This window comes from Anopheles funestus, chromosome 2RL (assembly GCF_943734845.2).
Source record: "Anopheles funestus chromosome 2RL, idAnoFuneDA-416_04, whole genome shotgun sequence".
Taxonomy (NCBI): domain Eukaryota; kingdom Metazoa; phylum Arthropoda; class Insecta; order Diptera; family Culicidae; genus Anopheles; species Anopheles funestus.
Genome location: NC_064598.1, coordinates 34,923,888 through 34,943,886, shown reverse-complemented (window position 1 = coordinate 34,943,886; position 19,999 = coordinate 34,923,888). Strand labels below are relative to the sequence as shown.

General features: G+C 44.6%; 5 protein-coding genes across 15 annotated transcripts in view; 2 read left to right on the top strand and 3 right to left on the bottom strand.

Moving 5' to 3' along the window:
- The window catches only part of LOC125774671 (uncharacterized), a 113,445-nt gene extending 105,142 nt beyond the window's left edge, over nt 1-8,303 (top strand). For all 10 annotated transcript variants that reach the window (XM_049444816.1, XM_049444821.1, XM_049444815.1 and 7 more), the window contains 7 exons: nt 148-372; nt 481-687; nt 1,515-1,725; nt 1,812-1,944; nt 2,572-2,778; nt 2,869-3,155; nt 3,229-8,303. In XM_049444816.1, coding sequence (XP_049300773.1) covers nt 148-372; nt 481-687; nt 1,515-1,725; nt 1,812-1,944; nt 2,572-2,778; nt 2,869-3,155; nt 3,229-5,239 — 3,281 coding nt within the window. In that variant the 3' untranslated portion in view covers nt 5,240-8,303. The remainder of the gene's footprint in view (nt 1-147; nt 373-480; nt 688-1,514; nt 1,726-1,811; nt 1,945-2,571; nt 2,779-2,868; nt 3,156-3,228) is intronic.
- A 212-nt stretch (nt 8,304-8,515) lies between these two features.
- On the bottom strand, nt 8,516-10,095 carry LOC125774710 (uncharacterized). Its single transcript, XM_049444882.1, has 2 exons — nt 9,839-10,095; nt 8,516-9,770 (listed from the first exon to the last, which is right to left on the bottom strand). Exons 1-2 carry the CDS (start codon nt 9,853-9,855, stop codon nt 8,600-8,602), a joined length of 1,188 nt encoding a protein of 395 aa, XP_049300839.1. The 5' UTR covers nt 9,856-10,095; the 3' UTR covers nt 8,516-8,599.
- A 118-nt stretch (nt 10,096-10,213) lies between these two features.
- On the top strand, nt 10,214-12,749 carry LOC125774698 (sphingosine-1-phosphate lyase). Its single transcript, XM_049444866.1, has 4 exons — nt 10,214-10,433; nt 10,576-12,059; nt 12,137-12,283; nt 12,357-12,749. The coding sequence occupies exons 2-4, from the start codon at nt 10,819-10,821 to the stop codon at nt 12,595-12,597; spliced, it is 1,629 nt and encodes a 542-aa protein (XP_049300823.1). The 5' UTR covers nt 10,214-10,433; nt 10,576-10,818; the 3' UTR covers nt 12,598-12,749.
- Nucleotides 12,750-13,402: 653 nt separating this feature from the next.
- LOC125774691 (bile salt-activated lipase-like) lies at nt 13,403-15,221 on the bottom strand. The gene is made up of 2 exons (XM_049444858.1): nt 13,658-15,221; nt 13,403-13,591 (listed from the first exon to the last, which is right to left on the bottom strand). The coding sequence occupies exons 1-2, from the start codon at nt 15,184-15,186 to the stop codon at nt 13,405-13,407; spliced, it is 1,716 nt and encodes a 571-aa protein (XP_049300815.1). The 5' UTR covers nt 15,187-15,221; the 3' UTR covers nt 13,403-13,404.
- An 891-nt stretch (nt 15,222-16,112) lies between these two features.
- LOC125774694 (juvenile hormone esterase-like) lies at nt 16,113-18,848 on the bottom strand. Of its 2 annotated transcripts, XM_049444861.1 has the most exons (3): nt 18,741-18,848; nt 17,951-18,665; nt 16,113-17,867 (listed from the first exon to the last, which is right to left on the bottom strand). In XM_049444861.1, the coding sequence occupies exons 2-3, from the start codon at nt 18,008-18,010 to the stop codon at nt 16,239-16,241; spliced, it is 1,689 nt and encodes a 562-aa protein (XP_049300818.1). In that variant the 5' UTR covers nt 18,011-18,665; nt 18,741-18,848; the 3' UTR covers nt 16,113-16,238. The 2 variants fall into 2 exon arrangements, with proteins under 2 accessions (XP_049300818.1, XP_049300817.1); XM_049444860.1 differs by having other exon boundaries at nt 17,951-18,788.
- Between the last annotated feature and the right edge of the window lie 1,151 nt (nt 18,849-19,999).

Genomic DNA, 19,999 nt, shown 5'->3' with positions numbered 1-19,999 from the left:
ACATTTTATGTATCAAAGATCTAAAGCTCCCACGTATTACATATATAAGTATTTTTTTGCCGATTTTTATCTGCATTTTTCCGTAAGTCAATGCACTCAGGATTTTTCACTCATCTCCCTCCCAATCTCTCTCTGTTGTAATTTCAGGCAGTAGCGGTCCATCGGTCACAAGCTGTACGGGTAGCGAAATCGACAAGCAGGTGGGACTGTGGGAACGACGGGTAAAGGGACTCCGGCGGATGATACTTGGCTGGGAGCAAACGAAACCGCCCGATGTACCGAATCGTATCGACATCGACGTGACCGGCTGCAGTGCTGTTAGTTTGCGGTTGTACGAACCGCTGGAAGGTGCCATAACTACCAAATTTAAAGGTGTGTTAAATTGAGGGGGAAGAAAAGATGCACACTGCATACTGATACACAATAATCACAATCTAAAACACACTTATTTTCTCATCTCACGCCCGGTGCCAATTTCAGTGCAATGGTCATCCCGTTCGGATTTTAGCAACGTTGTGGGTGAACGTGAAATCAGCGAATGGTGCAGCTTCCATGGATGCATGGGTGCGGTCTGCAATCTGAACGAGTTGATCCAGGGCCGGCGATACTTTTTCCGTGCGTGTGCCGGCAACGTGAAGGGCTGGGGACCGTACAAACTATCCGTCCCGAACTGTGTCGTACCATCGAGTAAGATGAGAGAAAAGTATTTGCTATATAGAAAGGGGGGAGAAAACACGCGAGCTACTGACCATTTTACTGTGCTTGCCAGTGCCTGAAATGAACCCGAACTAGTGGTGCTATAGATGGTTCTAAAGCTTCTACTCTGATTGAAAGTAGCTTCAACAGCGCTGTAACGAATAATTGCCCTTGTCGAATAGGTAGATATAAATGTGCTTCTGCATACTCAGTACCCATTTTTACTAATCTTCCAACCACACTAGAGAGTGACTAGTTGTTAATAATACTTATCGTTTTCGAAACCAACAGCGTACAACTTCATGTTGGTACCATTTGCAAACACACAAATGCGTAATGTATTTTTTTTCACTAGCCTTCCCTGCTTATGGCTTTACCGGTGTCCATTTCCCGTGGGGCAAATGAATTGTCCGTGTACGAGGCGGAGTATTCCTTTAGCCAATGTTTCCCGTGTACATACTCGTGCACCTTTAAGTTCGATGGGAATCCTCGTTGCGTAGGATGGTTATCGAACTCCATTCCCCAAACCACTCATTGCCCAAGGATGGTTTCGTGCGAAGATGTACGAAAGTGGTATACCATTGCGTTACCAGAAAAAGGATGTACTAAAAGTGTGGCCCCATAGGAGACCCAAGGGAAAAAGCGGAAAGTGTAACGAGCGATATGCGTTGCCCCTTTTTGCGGTTGCGACACGCAAACGTTACACGCTCGTGGAAAGGTGCTGCACTGTAAATGGCCTGTAGCACGTGTAGCCCTTGTGACCATAATTCGTACCCGGGCCTGTTTACCATTGTTTCTCTGTGCCGCGTTTTCCGCAGGCTGGCGTGATGTCGAGGGTCGAGACAATCGATTTGCTGGCAAGCAGCGCAATCTGGACGAGCTGTTTAATGCGGTACGGCTGGCACGGCCGGACGATGCATCTGAGATCGCGCTGGACGGTGGACAGCAGCAGAAGCGTGCGACGAAAAAGAAAACCACCATCAAGCAACTGTTTTCGGCTGCGTCTAAATTTCAGAAAAATCTCAAACGGTAAGTCCTTTTCGCTGTTCTTTCGTTTACTGCCAGTGAGCGTTCAAATTTACCCTTTTTATTGCGTTTTTTTTTTGTTTCTCCAGTGGCATCTACTTAGCCTGCGTCCTGTACCATGAGGATAAGCTATTGCTCACCAACGAAGACTTCGTTCCGGTAATTGAGATTGATGAAACCTTCACCAGCAATCTGCACACGGATTTCTACTGGCTGATGAAGGTGAGCGACTGGCAGGACCGTGTTGACGTGTTCTCCACCCCGGTTGAAAGATGGGTGGAATGAGCTAAATCAGTAAAAATTACGAACCGTCCAAAACGGTACACTTTCGAGCACTCCCCAAGCGGCTGACATTTCCCGAGAATGGCCAACAGTGTACCCAGAGAGTGGTGCAATTTTATTTATTCATTCCATTTTCGCTTGGCGCTTTTCTAACACTCGAGCGTAATTTACGTCCGGTTGCGGTATTTTTCTCTCTTCTGAGGGTTTTCATTTCCCATAACACGTGTATGTTTGGACAAATTGATCAAACCTTTTTGGCCCATCTGCTTAACATTGGTAAGGGAAAAGGAACTTCTTTTTTGCTGCATTTCTACTGAGAAAGGCTACTGACAAGGAAAAATTGTTATTGACAAGTGAATGCACTGGACATGCGATGTGGTTCAAATTTATGGCAATGATAATCCATCCATCTTGATGAGAGCGTGTTTTTTTCTATTCCTTTTAACATTTTTTGCGGTTTACCTAAGCTAAGAGCTTATAGTACCTAAGCTAAGAGCTTAGCTTAAGAACCGACCGATGGCATTGACCTTTAACGAAATGTAATCCCCTTATTCCATTTCGCGCTAGGTTGCCTGTACATGGGACGACGTGAAGTTGCTTCGAATGGACATGGAACGGAATGCATCGTCGGCAATACACTTCCGCACGAAGTTGCTATCAGCCGCATGCCAGATGCAGTCAGCCCTGTCGATAACCGATCTGGGACAATTGTTCTACCGCCCTTTACGAGATGTCCATGGTACGGTGGTACTATCCTGCGTCAACTGTATTAAGGTCAGTATTAAAGCAGCTAAAATCATGATCACTGATCTTTTCAAACTAACATCACTGTTTCTTTTGTTGATTGAATTCTCCTACCTTTAGAGTCCTAAAGCGGTATCGGTACTCAACTCCCGATGGATACCGTTGAACAAAATTCACAAAAAGCTCGCCCTCTCGACGGAGGACAGCAGCATCAACGAAATTCTAATGAACTCCATCCAGGAACAGATCAACTATCATCAGGTCTCGAACATCCGGCTTTCGAGGGGTTTGTACGTCGGCTATCTTAAGATGCAAAGCTCGGTCGATGTCATCCAGGTAGTGGTACCGGTAAAGGCACCGAATGTTCTTCCGCACTGTAAAATTCGTGACAATCCTCATATATCGGCGTAAGTAAAACATCACTTGAAGGTTATTGTGGTGCGCTGCGGAATGATACTAATCGTGTTTTTTTGCTTTCAGTGAGGAATGGGAATTGATCAAACAGCACAAACCTTCTAGTATTTTGGAATTCCGACCGAAACATCAAGGTCCTACCGAGGTTCAGCTACACTTTCTCGAAATGCTCACGAAAGCCGTCCACAATCTGTTCCAGTACATGGATATACCGGTGGATGTGGCCGTCGCCCATCGGCTGTACGACGTGGAAGTGATCGAACTGAATGCGGACGTTAGCTTCCTGATCATTTGCCCACCGGCCGAGAGTAGCTGTGCCGTTCCAGGGCAGAAGGAAAGTTTACTGCAACGGGGCGATCTGTTCTCCATGCCAATTCAAGCGTTCGAGATGATACATCTAAAGACGTATCAAAGTAACATTATACAGAAGTATTCCCGGTTGTCCTGCATCCTGGAGCTTGACACGATGCTGGCGAACCATCTACATCGAGAGGCATTCAGCAGTTCAGAGCTACAGAAGGCCAAAGATCGTTTGGCAAAGCTGCAAGAACTATCGGGTGGGTTGAACACTATCTGGAAGGGTGTCCGGTGGCTGATGGATGTGATCGGTTATGCGCGCGATCGTGCCAATATGCCCGAGCTAAACATGAAACAAATACTGGACTACAAAACTACCTACTTCGGTAAGTTACCTAAAAATGGTAACGGTGATAAGAAAAAAGGTGGCAGTGAAAGTCAACTCCTTCATCCACCCGGTACAGCACCGGGTACAAACAGCTTTCACAAGAGCAGCCCGGGCAGAGGATCATGGCCCGGTCCGGCTGTAGAGAATACGCTCGGCCACAATGGGCTGCTGGATGCGGAACACTCCAAATCCGAACAACTGCTAAAGTACAACAGTGCACGGTTTCTGAACGTTAGTCAAGCTGGTTCGCGCAAGAACAGTGCCGACTCGAACTCGGTCGCTACGCATAGTAGCTACTACTCGGTGACGGGTGTAGAGCCGGAAAAGGAGTTCGTAGTGATGCCACGATTGCCTCCATCGCGATCGGAAGATACGCTAAACAGTTCGCATCATCATGGCGGCGATGGAAAGCATGCTGGTTCCGGTGGAACTAGTGGGGTAGGCGCGGGTAGTAAAAAACGACCACCTACTATCTACTCCAGCTATTCAGCCACATCCAGCCCGCTGCTAAACGTCCGTTCGCCGTTTCTAGTACCGATGGTACCGACCACCAGTCCGGGAACACTCGTAACTAAAGTATCGGTTCCCGTAGAAGATATTGAAAATGCTAACAAACAACAAACCACTATCGGTGCAGGCCAGCAGGCTTCACTAACCACTGCGTCAGGTGGTGTGCCGTTTAAATTGCTAGCAAAAAAATCCCGCGATCAGGCACTAAAAGCGATCAATTTTATTGAACGAGAACAGCAGCAAGAAATGGAAATATTCGAAGAGACAAAACCCATCCTAACAACAACGTACCTTAAGCCAACGCTTGCTGCTCTACAAAATGAAGCGAAATCCTATCAACAGCAGGAAGTGCCGGAAACTCGTGAAGCGATAGCGGTGCCAGCACAAGAACCTCTCACACCAAACTCCGTTGCCATCACCGTAGAGCAAACGTCTTTGCCGTCTACTACCAGCGAAACAACCGAACCAAGCGTTACGGAACCGACGACAGAAGTGGCGGCAGGTGGATCGTCTACCCCCGTAACAAACGCCACCAGTATCCTACAGGTGTATGCAGCGTACGAAACGGGTTTACCGAGCGGAACTTCACTAAAGCTTCGCGTAACACCCAAAACGAGCGCACGCGAAGTGATCGATCTCGTCGTGAAACAGCTCAACATGGCAGTAGTGCTGAAAGGGCGCGAAGGACCCATCTACACACCGGAGCGGTTGGACAACTTTTGTCTAGTGGCCGTGATAGGCGCACGGGAACGATGCTTGCGCGACGATTTCCGACCATTGCAACTTCAAAATCCGTGGCGCAAAGGTCGTCTTTACGTGCGCCAAAAGCACGATCTGTTAGCCGCGATCGAGCATTCCAATCGGGATATGGCGGACATTTAAATTAAACGACGGGCACGGAAGAACAGATGCACACGAACGTCATGCGAAGAACGATGTGATAGTCAGCGGTCAGCAAAACGATTGACAAAGTTTTCCGAATTTCCGATTCGTAGTTGTTGTTTCAAATTTTGTTATGCCCTATCCGTGGTAGTTTAGTCACAAGTAGCGCGTGGGCCGACTTGTTTGTAAATTATTTGCACAGTTCTGTACATTTTGTAAAACTTACCTATTACTAATAGCGACCGTGAGAGAGTTTTAAGTAGGGAAAGAGTAATTTTACGCCCACGAGCGAAGCTAATCTCTAGCAAACGAGCGAACGAAAGTGACGATCGTTATGGTACTTTTACTAACTTTGACGAGCATGAAGCAAGAGAAAATATTGTCTGACCCCAGACCTGTAGAAGAATGTAGAAATATGAAAAGGGAATCGTTCGGCAAGACAACTGTTTCATCTTTAGCGTAAAAGCTATCATTTTCATCCGCAGACGACTACACAAAATGGAGGAAAACTGTTAAAGAAATCATACCAAAAAAAACCGTTAATGAACGATAATCGTCGATCTCTGGGGATGAGCGATGTATAATTGCACATTTTAAAAAAGCGCCTCCAAACCTTTAGATGCGTCTTTGTAAGGGAGAAAGAATTCAACTATAAAGGAGTTAAATGATAGACTTTGTGGCATTAATCACTGAAAGGAATTATTAAGTCTGTACTTTAATTCGTGGCATCGCATTGAAGATGAATATTTTCTTTCATACGTTTTACTCTCTTCATTAAACTCTTTAGGATTTATAATATGAAATTAACACATACTTGATTCCACAGGGAAATGATCTTTTTTTTGCGTGGGAAAGATTTTTGTTTTACTCAAAGAAATTCAACAGGTTCACAACACTCGGTTGTGTTACAATAAACAATTGTTTGGTACGCCTTTCATATGCTTGCCACGAATTAAGCTATAGGCTCACCAGGTACATCGGTTTGTACGTTTTCTTACGCTACGGTCGGAACCGTTAGGACGTCGGAAACACTCAAACTCAAATCAATTACTCTCAATGGCAGATGATAGATGTTTTTATTTTATCCTTTTATATGGAGAGTGATCAGCTTAGCGAACGAATGTAATTAGAGTAGCGTATATTAGCGGAAAGAAATTAGCGGGTCATAAGTATACATTTGAGTAAACTAATGCCAGTGAATTAAGTGGAAGTAATCATCCTATTTTCATGCGCATGGGAGTGCAAATTGCAAAACGTGCATATGGAGTAGCAAACAAAAAAAAAAGTAAGGAAAAACTTTTTTTCAATATCAAGAGTTTATCGATCTCACACATTCTAAATCAATATTCACAATAGACCATTGGAAGTAAGGAACTTCAGCACAGCAGAGAAATACGAAGGAACCAAACCCCTTACCCCATATTTACCCCTTACCAATAGTATCGAGCTTAGTGTATTTAACCAACCAACACAAACAGAAAACTTGGATATCATACATTCGTGGACAGGAAAAGAAAGTCTATTTTTTTGCAAATGAACTTTGAGTATTAACTAAAACATTCTAACCTACTTACGAATGATCTACAAACAGATGAACGCTTTGCAGATGGATAAATCTTCACCGATCACGTCGATCATCCTATTTTGTAGATCGAACCTAAGGACTGTGTATAACCTTCGCGGCTCCGAACACTCACATAATCTCCCTTTCGATAAAGGACAGCCGTTTAAGCTGTAAAATTGCACTTTGATTAAAGCGTGACACAAAGGAGACGCGTTTGGGCCCCGACTGAGAAGGTTTTATGAAATGGATGCCGTTTGTCAATCGATGGCGCATAAACCATTACACTAGATAGACCAAATTGAAACAACGATCGATAGAGTACACTATTCAACAATGCAATAGCAACAACAGAATGATCCAACGACCAGCTTTGACCTTCTGAAATAGCACCAATTACATCGACTTCGTACAATTTTTATCCTAGTTCATCAACCATCGTTTATAGCAACAATAGAAACGATCTTTTAGTAATATTTAGAGCAAATTTTCGACTCAAAGTGCACGGGACGGATTGATACAACAAAAAAAGAAAAAAAAATAGCAGCCAGGAGTGGAAAAGGGCGAGCCACAATCCACTAGCTCCCTTTTACAATACACCAATATCGCATGAAGCGAAGCGTAGTGTAGTCACAGTACATATTATACGAAAATTTGATATTAATGTTGGTTGTTGAATTTCGGCACGTTTTATGTTTTCTTCCAAGAAGATCAAAAACAAAACAAAACCGAGCTAATATCGAAAACCAGACTCGATCCTGATATGTGGTGATAAGGATATAGATCCGATTCCGGGCGCAGAAACGCGCGGTAAGAGGTGCTTTTGGGCATTCCCCGTCCCACCCCACTACCCCCCCCGGTCGTACGTTACAACAATTACAACAATCGATTTAATGCGATGAGGTGTAGATGAGTAGGATTTTAGTATGCAAATTGTACCTAGCAATCCCTCCCGATAGAGATCGCTCGCCTACATCCGGTTTTCGAAGCGAGTTCCGGGCAAAGTCCACAAAGAAGGAAACAATGCAATGAGGAAGCCGTCTTAGCGCGTGCAAAATCATTGCTAGCGAGTACATTAACTAATCATATGTGGTGTTATTTAGTGTGAGCGAAGAACCAGGAAAAAATAGACATTATTAGGCAACTAGGTATAAATGATGCAAATTGACGAAACTAAAGATGTTGGAAACTGTCCAGATGAGTTAGGTTGAATGAAACGATTTATCACGAAGTACCCACCCAGCGCACAACCGTGATTCAGATGCATTCTGCACCTGAACCATAAGCTTGAAGCGTGGCTGTGTGTGTGAGTTGGATAGCAAGCGGCCCCAAAAAAAAAGCATAGCGACATGCATGGTTTATTAGTGTGTAATTATGTGTGTGGTAAAAGGGGAGCATAAGACGAGAAAACATACAGAAAAACTTGCGCAACAATACTACACCCCGTTGTGGGGAGAAACGCTAAGAGAAATGCACCAGAAGATTCTATCCATGTTGATCATACCTGAAGTGTTGTTGGGATGTTTTAATTTAAAGATGAAAGCATGATGACATAAAAGAATTTTACGGACCATATAGGACTAGTTTACATACAATAATATATTGATCTTACAATACAAGTTATCACTTACTAGCTATTAAAATATACTACGATACATTTTATCCTAGACTTGACCGACTCTTGTGATGAGAGCAGTAAAAATATGTCTAAAACATAAAGTTTGTTAAAAATTACTTTATTACTCATCGTCATATGAGATATAGAATTCGTCATTCTACATTGATACCTACACTAATGATCATTGTGAATTGTGAATCGTCATGAAACTCATGCCCTGCGTTGGATGTATCGCTCTCATGTGGAGCTGATAGTCCTGACGCTGTGAAAACAGTTTCTGGCAAATGGTACATTTGATGCCAAAGTTTTCATTCCTAATACCGTGTACCTCATATTCGTGCTTCTGATACTGTAGCTTTGAACGGTAGGACATGCTACACAACTTGCAGCTAAAGCGCTGCCCGTCGACAGATATCACCGACGGTCTTGCCAAACTGTTATGAATGGGTTCTCTTTGCCGCTTTTGGCAAACGTGGCTGTATAAGTTGGAAAGCTCCACAAACAGACTCGAACAATGGTTGCAACGGTAAAGCTGCTTTGGACCTGCAGCCACATATTGCTTGTGTCCGGCCGGCTGAGAAGATCTTTTTGTGTTGGCTTCCGGATTCAGTGTTCTGGTAGGAGCATTATTTACCGGAACCGATGAGGGTTTCATTGGCAAAGGTTTCTTAGGTAACTGAGGTGTGGGTGTTGCATTTGGTGGAGCGATACGCTTTCTGACCGACAAGTTTGTTCCGGCTTTGGCGAGTGAAACGTTTAGCAGATTGCCTCGTGGTGGCTGTGGTGGTGATGGTTTCGGAACTTCCTTAGCTTTAACTTCGATGCAGGTACCGCCGTCCATGACGATATGCTGAAGTTCACCATCGACATGATAAACATCGATTTGTGCCTCTTGTTCATCAGTCTCGTTTAAAGGAACGTCCTCCAAAACGATATGCCCTTCCAGTGCGTTTGAGACGAGTAGCTCTTCCTCGAAGCCATTGTTATCCATATCGATGAAAACCAATGGCGAAGATTCGTACATATTACCGAGGCCCGGGTTTATCGTGCTTGCTGGAATTTCAGCTTCTACGTCCTCTATCCTCGAACTTTCCGAGAGCACCTTCAGCGCATAATGGTAGTCTTGTGCGTTTTTGTACAGTGTGTCAAAATCATGCAGCAACGCAATGCACATCTCACAGACAGCGCATGGGAAGTCCTTTTCTGGCTGGAACTCTATCTTCAGATAAGTATTCGCCAGCCTCAGCAGTTCACCATGGGCCTGTTGATCTGCCGGACTAGAATCGATTACGTTAAGTAGGTTGATTTCCGACAAGCAGAAGCGACAAAACTTCGTAATATCTTGACGGGGACTGGAATAGGGGAAAATGGTATTACTTTCCACAGTTTCCTTGTAGAATTTCGTGTTGCTTTTACTTACAGCGTTATGGTAGTCATTTCAACATTTGTTTCTTTAATATTTCCTTAGTTTTATGATGAATGGAACACCGCTCAAACTATGTGGCTTGTTGTTGTTTGTGTTTACAAGCTGTTTGTCAAAAGTACAGTGCTGACAAACCATCAACGTCAGCATCGTGTGCATGACTTTAAGATCTTTTTCAAAATACAACATAAGCATTGTACAAATTATATAGTGTGCATTAGTAATTTATCACAAAACTTTTGGAAATCTTTTGTAAAATCGTTGTGCATCTTATTGTACTTTTTTTATAAAATTGTGCGTAACATATGGCATATACTGTGCGTGTTTATGTTTTGAATGTGACGTTTGCCAAATGTCATTGCGTTTTCGCTGCATCGATGCATTTGTTCAATCGTTTCCAGGCAGTGAGTCAAATCTCCTGTCGTGCATTCAAAATAGGAGATATTTTAATAGGTTTGTGTTGTGATTACCATAAAAAGGCGGATAAGTAGTGTCCATCTTAACGTTAGGGCCCAACAGATGATTAAAACGAAGGTTAAGAACAGCTCTGGACTACACCTTTCCTAACAACGTCTGATTATACAGCTACAAGGTAAACATTGGTCAACGTAAAGGAATTAGCATGTCGAAAAGGCAGGTCGCTGCGTCGAATAGAGAAACAGAATCAAGGCTAGTTGCAACCCCATACAACCTCCATGACTAAGTGCATTTCCTTATTTTTCTCTGTTTTGCAGCAAGAATTTAACTCTTGTGTTCGGGACGAAAGCAAAACAACCTTCGTGCTTACTAGCATAACCTTTGTAGTGTACACGCGTTAATCTCGCCATCGTCATCATCATCATCCATGAATCGCTCTTATCAGTAGCGGACTCGTTATCGGAGATTGCACTGTTCGCTCCTTACAGCCATAGTTACGCGTTTTGTCGGAGGGAACACTTCGCATAACAGTCCAGTCATCACCGTTCCGTTGTAAAGATATGGAACCCCACCTGCGACTTGTTACCGGTACGATCGATCGAGTTTTCACCGGTCGACAGCCGTGGCAGATCGTTGCCATAACCACGACTACGGTGCTCGGTACTGTGTGGCTCTGTCAGGTACTTTTCCAGGATGAAAGCCTTTACCGGCGTGCGAAAAAGAAGGTGTTCAAACTAGCCCGTCTCATACCGGCCGTGCGGAGGAAGGTCGATGCGGAAATTAAGAAAATAAACGACGGTTTCATCAAGGATATCAGTCAGGCTGGTAACTACTATACCGAACTGCCGAACGATGGCATGAGCCAGGACAAAATACTCAAGCAAGTGGATGAATACCTGGACCTGGGTCACTATCGATGGAAGGAAGGATTCATTTCTGGTGCCGTGTACTATTATAATCCCGAACTGATAAGGCTCGTGACGGAAGTGTACGGGAAGGCGTCCTATACTAACCCGTTGCATCCAGATGTATTCCCGGGTGTGTGTAAAATGGAAGCCGAGGTGGTTCGGATGACGGCAACCCTGTTCCACGGTGGTCCAAGTGCGTGCGGTACCATGACAACGGGTGGAACAGAATCGATCATGATGGCCTGCAAAGCGTATCGCGATTATGCAAATGATCACCGTGGCATTACCAAACCCAACATGGTACTTCCCGTTACAGCCCATACAGGGTTCGACAAGGCGGCCAAATACCTGGGAATCTTTACAAAGGTTGTACCGGTAAATGCCGCCACGACTGAGGTGGACATCGCAGCGATGGAACGTGCCATCAATCGTAACACGGTAATGTTGGTCGGATCGGCACCGAATTTCCCGTACGGCACGATGGACGATATCCAAGCGATTGCGGCACTCGGGCGCAAGTACAACATCCCGGTCCATGTAGACGCTTGTCTCGGTGGATTTTTGATTGTGTTTATGAAGCGTGCCGGTTATCCGGTGCGTCCGTTCGATTTTAGCATTCCTGGTGTTACGAGCATATCGGCCGATACGCACAAGTATGGATTTACACCGAAAGGGTCATCCGTGGTACTTTACTCGGAAAAAGTTTACCGACACTATCAGTACACCGTTACGACCGATTGGCCGGGTGGAGTGTACGGTTCACCCACTGTGAACGGTTCGCGTGCGGGCGGTATTATTGCAGCCACATGGGCTACTATGATGAACTTTGGACTGGATGGTTACGTTGAGGCGACGAAGCGTATCATCGATACCACTCGTTACATCGAGAAGGAGTAAGTGTACAAACAAGCGAAAGAAGCAAATGTGGTAAGTCGCTCATAAACGACTAATTTCATTTTTTCTATTGCAGACTTCGTGCCATCAAAAATATTTTCATTTTCGGTACGCCTGCTACAAGTGTCATTGGCATTGGTTCGCGCGATTTTGATATTTTCCTGCTGGGTGGCGAATTGAGCAATCTGGGCTGGAATTTGAACTCGCTTCAGTTTCCTTCAGGGTAAGTGGGTACGTAAACCTTTCCCCCGCTCCTATGTCTTTACTTACAATGTAAATCTGTCTGACTATCTTAGAATACATATCTGCGTGACGTACATGCATACGGAGCCTGGTGTAGCGGACAAATTCGTCCAGGACATCCGCACGAAGGTGGCACTGATTATGAAGAATCCCACCAAACCCGTCGAGGGCAAGATGGCAATTTACGGTGTCGCACAGTCCGTACCGGATCGTGAACTGATCGGAGATTTCACCAAGTGCTTTATCGATTCCATGTACTACACGCCAGTCGACATGACGACCGGCGGTAAGTAAAACACTGCCTACGCGAAAAAGTACGTTAACCGTGGCACTACAAGCATCACATACAGGAAAGACGGGAAAAGAGATTTCAGAGTAATTTTTTAAAAGATGACTTTAAGTCTTTTGTAAAGCAAAGTATAAACAAAAACATTGTTCCATTTGAATGCTCTTACTGGTGTAATTTATTTTCACGTTTTTGTACTGGGGAGATTATACACTCAGAACCTCAACCTTTTTGGGATTGTTAAAAACATCTACCTCATATTGGATGAGAAGTATTTTCATTTCTAACGAAGTGCATTCAAGAACTGCTCACGTGAGCACGTGAGAAGAGCGCGTAAGCCCTGTAAAAAAACTAGAGTTTACTGGTCATGCCACATTTTGCCAAAAACCATCGGCATCCAATTCTTATTTCCAAAATTAGTAAAAAAAAAATTCGATTGCAGATACTAAAGTTTATTATTTGTCCTAGTGGATTTTGAAACATTCAATTAATGCCAAAATGCCGGACGTTGGAAGTTGAAAACGTAAATACTTTTTTGACTGTATAACAAAGAAAATTTAATTTTAAAAACTAATTTATAAAAACGCACTTCAATATCCGACGAAGATTTCAAGTCAATCCAAAAACATTTTGTTGATATCACATAAAAACCTTCGAGTTTCGTACACATGCGTATTTGCAAGGGGTTGAGCTTTTGCTGCGTTAATTTTCGGTACATTTATTTACTCTGACCTTTGAGGAAATATATAAAAAATAGCCAATTTTTGCGAACATGCTGTATATCTCCCCTGAAGTTTAAACTGTAGTTGTTAATATCATATTTCAAAAGGTGCATTTGCATACGTTTGCTGCAGGTTGTACCATAGGTTCATACGGGTTGGATTAGGAGTTTGCGAGACCGCCACCAAATCGTGTCCAATCGAAAGATACCCTGTACTTGCTGCACCTACCGTAGGCCATAGAACGTTTTGCAACAATGGTTCCTGCGTTGGAGTAGGATTACTGTGGACAGAAAAGCATTTTGTTAACAACTAAAGAAAGGTTTCTTAAATGCCGCCTATTATTTACCCAGTTCTGGCAAAGTTTGTCCACATCCGAACGACTCGGCTGCTGACGGTGTTTGCATGACTGTCGGGTGAAACCGGTTCCAGCATGGCCGCCGGTATGTGGAACATGTACGGAAGCTCATCCGTGTGTATTGCTCCAGGATGTTGCACACCAAACAGCTTTTTGTACAGGTTCAAATCACCGTCGTACGCGAACTGATAGTAGTACAGCGGTGCAGCAGATGCTTGTGCGTGAAGTCTGACCGTTTGATCGATGGCAAACAAGAACTGATGGTCGGTCTGATAAACCGTCCACTCGTAATCTAAACTAGCATCCAACGGTTGACTCTGCCAGTAATGCTGACGAAATGCACTGCTTATCTGGTTTGATGATGTGGTTCCTTCGCCCACATTCCAAAAGAATGGTACAAACAGATGAGGATTGGCATTAAACTGTCCCTTCGCCGTCGGATCGACTGCGTTCTCCACTGCGGTGAAAAAAGCACCCTCCAGATCGGTGTACCCAACGATAAACGGAACACGATGGGCGGGTCCGTTACGGATAAGGTCTATCGGGCGCTGACGTATGATGGTTTCTTCCGGTGCATCAGCCGGTTCGGCTACGAGTCCAAAATCAAGTGGACGAAGAAATCTGGGCACTGGAATGGTGAATCCACCCTCCTGCAAGGGAATAAACTGTTCCGCCGGAATGGTTCGTAACTGCTCGACGTACGTGCTGGTACTGTCAGTGCCAAACCCAAACGCCAACGCAATCCGATCTGCGTACATTCGTGGCCGTGTCTGGAAAGCGTACGGTACCAGCGCGGTACTGCTCTGGGCAATCGCTTTATGGAACAGACCCTGCCCAGCATCAGTCAGCACCAGCAGATGTACCAATGCAGCACCGGCAGAATTGCCAAAGATCGTTACATTATCCGGATCGCCACCAAAAGCAGCGATATTGTTGCGTATCCACCGGAGTGCCTGCAAGCAATCTTTGAGTCCCCAGTTACCAGCGGCATATCGATCACCGGTGCTGAGAAAACCTAACACACCCAACCGATAGTTAATCGTCACGAGCAGTACATTGTCCTGCACAAATTTTTCGGGTCCGAAGTCCACACTATTGCCCGAATTGACAGCGTAACCGCCACCATGAATCCAAACCATTACCGGACGCATTCCGATCAGTTGCTGCGTGTAGATGTTCAGATACAGACAGTCCTCGCTACCACGAACCTGTCCCGGGATAAGGGCGACCTGTAGACACTCCGGACCATGGTTGGTACCATCTCGAACGCCAGCCCATCGCGTACGTGCGACCGGATTACGAAAACGTAGCGACCCTACCGGGGGTTCCGCATACGGCAAACCCTTGAAGGAGTAGTACGTGCAGAACAATCCACAAGACTCGGTAGTACCCTGCACCTGTCCTGCCGGACAGTCGATGATCGGTCGGTTCGGATCACTCTGCGGTATAACCGATGCTACGGATGTAAGCAGCAAAAAACTGACAAAGTGGGGAGCAAAGTTAACTTTTTGTCTAGACATTTTGCGACAAATTCGTGCACTAAACTCCCCGTGGGTTTGAAGATTAATGTGGATGTGAACAAAAACCTTTCATCGATAAGATTATCATTTCAATGGTTCATAACTAGAAGGGCTTATGGCTCTGTGGATTAAGGTGTATGTGTAAAGATAAGACGGCGAATGTGATTAAGTGATTTGCAAAACTCCGCAAATATGTTTTTAAACATGGTTCTATTATAGAGGGTGTTTATTTTTGCAACTTTTGGATGTAACTGATTCTTGATGATATGCAATAAAAACATTATTTGAGGATCTTTAATGACAACAAAAATTTTAATTTTAAAACCACCACAGGAAACGCTTTCTCCTTTGTCTAAAAAGTCTATAAAAAAGACTTGCAATTTTTGTGGTTCTTAAGGTTGTAAATGTAATTTTAAAAAACCATTTCAAGATGATCGACGTAAGATGGCCTAAAGACAATGTTAGAAGCTTTCGTATATGAGTTCTCCTTCGTTACAGATTGCGATGCGCCTAAGACGTCATTTTGGTCACCTAATTGAACCCGTTATCGAAACCTTCGAACGATTCTTATCAAATCCACCAAAAAAATGCGTTTTAGTACCACCAAACAGTAGGATAATTAAGCCTGTACGAACAAATCTCCCGTTAATTCGCATCGCTCGTTACAGATAATCCTGCAATAGGTATATCATTTATTGCTGTTGACGTCAAACTCGCCAAAAATATGATAAAATTAGACCCCTCTGATGGTGTTTCCAGGGGGTGCTGGTCGATTTGATTTGAATTTTTTGCGTATTAAAATCTAGTAATGTTATTTAAAAACCAAACGCGTCGTTAATCGTCGATCTTTGCTTTAAATTGTTTCAAATAGATCACTTGGTTTAAATATTTTCAAACAGTTCAAAGAAAAAAAAACCATACAAGACACGTGTAATGAAAAATCAAGTCTTTTAATAATGCATTTAATGCTCTCTATCGCTTATACAGCTATCAGATTAGTTGAGTTGAAGGTTTGCCCAAAACGGATACAAAATGTTCCCCTTGAACAAGCGTTAGTTTCGTGGGAAGCGGAAAGGTTCGTTAGCATAGCGAGCTTCAAGATCGCGCCACACAGCGGTACGCTGTCCGTTCGGGTTAACGCCCGTCACAAGATCGTGTCCAATGTCCATGTACGGCACGCTTGCGGCAGTTACCGGCAGCCACTGGCGGTTCTGGAGCAGTGTGTCGACCGCATTCGGGGTGGGATTGCCGAACCGGGCAAAGTTGGTAAACATACGGACGAACCGATTGCTGACCGTACGTGCGTGGTTCGTCGGCAGGATGGGCGAGATGGTAAGGTCCGTGACTGACCACAGGTATGGGATATCGTCGGCGTGCATCGCACCAGGCCAGCTACCGAGTAGCAGAACGCGCTTAACCAGATTCAGATCACCATCGAAGCTAAACTGATAGTAGTACGTTGGGGCACTGGAGCGCTGAGCGTGGAGTCGAATCGTCTTGTCGATGGCGTAGATGAACTGCTGGTCGGTATGGAACGTTAACCACTCGACCATGATATTGTCGTTGAGCGTACGATCCTGCCAGTAAGCATTCCGGATGCCCTGGCTGACCGCAGCCGAAGCCGCCGTACCGTGCGGGATGTTCCAGAAGTGTGGCACGAAGTAGTCCGGATTGCGCGTGAACGAATCCCACACAGTGCTGTCGATCGTGTGCTCGTACACCATGAACAGACTCTCCATGCTCATGTACCCGGCAATGAATGGCACGTGGTTGAACGTACCCGCGTTCATGATGTCGATCGGCAACTGCGTGAGGAAGGTTTCCTCGGGCGAGTTGACCGGTTCCGCATTTGGCACAAAGTCAAACGGTTTGAAACCACGCGGGATCTCAATGTCCAGCCAACCTTCCTGAATGTCTATGAGCGTCTCGATCGGAGTGTTACGCAGACTCTGTACCAGCTGAGCACTGTCGTGTGAGTAACCGAGTCTATCGGCCAATCGGTAGGCTAACTCTCGCGGACGATACTGGAAGCCCCATGGGACGAGCGCGGTACCGGACTGTGCGATGGCCTTGTGGAACAAACCACTAGCCTTGTCCGACAGGACGAGATAGTGCACGGCAGTACCGCCAGCACTCTCGCCGAAGATGGTGACATTGTTCGGATCACCACCGAAGGCGGCAATATTCTGGCGCACCCATTGGAGGGCCATCACGCAATCCTTCATGCCCCAGTTACCGGCCGCATGGACATCGTCCGTGCTGAAGAATCCAAGAATGCCCAATCGATAGTTAATCGTTACGACTACCACATCCTCCGGCATCAGGTTGTCTGGGCCGTAGATCCACGAGTTACCGGATCCACCAGTAAACGATCCACCATGAATCCAAACCATTACCGGTCGCTGTCCGATCAAGTTCTGGGTGTACACGTTCAGGTACAGACAGTCCTCACTTCCGGACACACCACCAAGGAAGCCTCCCGATGGACAGGTATTACGATGCTCACTACCATCCTTCACACCCTGCCAGCCACCGTGCGGTCGAGGGTTGCGGAACCGTAGATCACCTACCGGCGGCGCTGCGTACGGGATTCCATTGAAGGCGAAGTAGCTGCAGAACAACCCACAGCTAGATGTGATACCTTGGATCTGTCCACCGCTGGTATTGATAATTGGCCGAGACTATGGGCAAATGAAACGAAAGAGATACGTTCGGTTAGTAACAACGCGAAGCGCCGTAACGTACAACGGAATCGGAAACCTACCGCATCTTGCGCGTGTACCGCAAGGGCCACTAGCGATAAAATTACCACAAACTTAAACATCCTTCCGACACAGAACAAACTACACCGTGTCCAGGTATATCAGCTGTGGCTGCCGCAGATGGCAATCGTCTTATATACGCTGCCGGGACTTAACCCATTCGATGATATTTCGCTTATCCACCCGACCAGATAAGCTTTATCGAACCTCGACGGGGGGGTACATAAACATGTCCATTAGAAAAGGGCGCGTACGATTGGTTTGGTTTCCAATCACTGGACATACGTTTCTACTCTTATCCCGCTTATCCTTTATCAGGCCCGTGCGTATGTTCCCGTTTAGTGACCGGGATTTTCCTTTAACATAACAGCAGGTTATCTGGCGAACGTGCGAAAACAAACTTCAAACTAGTTGCTTTCGGGAGCCGGCCACCGCATAACAGAGATCCCTGGGTGGTCTTCCTTCGTCATTCTTGCAGCAATCAGCAGAATGATAATGTTAAAACAAATCGATTAAAATTGGTTCAACGTAACGAGATAATAATGGTGGAAGGGAGACTTAATCTCGCCCCCTGATTTCTGTGTAAAACAGTTGAGGTTTGGAATGTATGTTGGAGTTTCTGAAACCACAATCAGTTATTGTAGATATCAGGGTTAGTTGCAGCTGAAGCTAACACTATACGCTTCACACACCGTCGTCTGATGATGTCGATACTATCTGCCAAACGAAAGAATTAGAAAAAAAGGGTGAATATCGGTCCTTGGATGTTGAAGCCCGCACTTTGAATGGTACGTTCTAGAGCTAAATTGAACAAGCAGCAGCGTTCGTCCCTTTGACTCAGAAATCGGTGCGATACGAATGATTCCGAAAGCATGTTCGAGACTCTCACCTTGCAATGCACTTTATTCATTGTGGTCTTCAACAGCCTCACTAACTTCCTAGGGAATCCGTATGATGTTCCATAGCTCGGACCGACCTATGGTATCGTGATTCATGGTTAATATTTATTACGCTTTTTAAATTTATTACTACCATGAGTTTTTTTCGGCAATGAAGGATCCACAAAACCAAAATACATAATTACAAGACGGGAGTTAGGATTTTAATGTTTATTAATTTCCAACTTCTCGTGTTGGATTCCAGTAAGAGAATGAATAACCTAATCTATCGCTAAACGCGCCTAACCGATCAGGTTGCATCCCACGGATAGCAGAAGTGTCGTATTCGCTGATGCAACGATTCATCTTCGCGTGGCGTGCATTGCAAGAGGTGCAGCGGAGGATTCGTCTTCGCTGCGCCCGTGAAGCGTCTATTGGTGTCGCGTTCATCTGGATTGTAACTATATGCATTCCTAAGTACAAATTGTTACGAAATTATTTACGAAACGGTTATTTCGTATTGTATTCCTGCATGCAAGCTCTATCACTTTCGCTATCCACCATCAGATGTCGCTCATATTGCGTTCACAGGAATACCGACTGATTTCAAGCTGATGTGGTTGGTGAGCGGTTTTTACTATTATCATATTTATTTGCGACTTTCATTTGTTTGCCATAACCCCGTCACTAAATGCTTAGCAATTGTCGCGTTTGCCAACTCCAGAAATTTTTTGCGAAACTCCATATACAACAAAAAATTGCGAATAGTCGCCTTACGTGTATTTTCAGCAAAAAATCGCTATTCGAACCGCGACCTCTGCCGGGGGTACCGGGCTAGAATAGCACGATTTTGCTGGCAATAACAAAGTAAAAAATTACAAATTAAAAAATTAGATCGGTTGAGTTTCATTAAATATTGTAAAGTTTAAAAAATCGAGTGCCTCTTTTAATTTTAAAAGAATATACGTACGTGTTGTATATAATTATTATTAATGCTGTTTTTAAAACAGAAGGATTGCTGTTAATGGTTGGTTGAAATAAGTTTCTTTTCGCTCAAATAATGCTTTAAATAAAAAAAGAATAGAAAATTAGAAAAACATTAAAAAAAAAATATAAAAACTTGAAAATTTCATACGGCTATAGACTTCTCTTTTTTTAAGTAATTTTGCAAAA

Coding starts and splice junctions, on each gene's coding strand:
- LOC125774698 (XM_049444866.1), top strand. CDS start 10,819: ATGGAACCCCACCTGCGACTTGTTACCGGTACGATCGATCGAGTTTTC. Junction 12,060..12,136: donor ACTCGTTACATCGAGAAGGA/GTAAGTGTACAA, acceptor TTTCTATTGCAG/ACTTCGTGCCATCAAAAATA. Junction 12,284..12,356: donor TCGCTTCAGTTTCCTTCAGG/GTAAGTGGGTAC, acceptor TGACTATCTTAG/AATACATATCTGCGTGACGT.
- LOC125774691 (XM_049444858.1), bottom strand. CDS start 15,186: ATGTCTAGACAAAAAGTTAACTTTGCTCCCCACTTTGTCAGTTTTTTG. Junction 13,592..13,657: donor ACAAACTTTGCCAGAACTGG/GTAAATAATAGG, acceptor TTCTGTCCACAG/TAATCCTACTCCAACGCAGG.
- LOC125774694 (XM_049444861.1), bottom strand. CDS start 18,010: ATGTTTAAGTTTGTGGTAATTTTATCGCTAGTGGCCCTTGCGGTACAC. Junction 17,868..17,950: donor CGGTACACGCGCAAGATGCG/GTAGGTTTCCGA, acceptor ATTTGCCCATAG/TCTCGGCCAATTATCAATAC.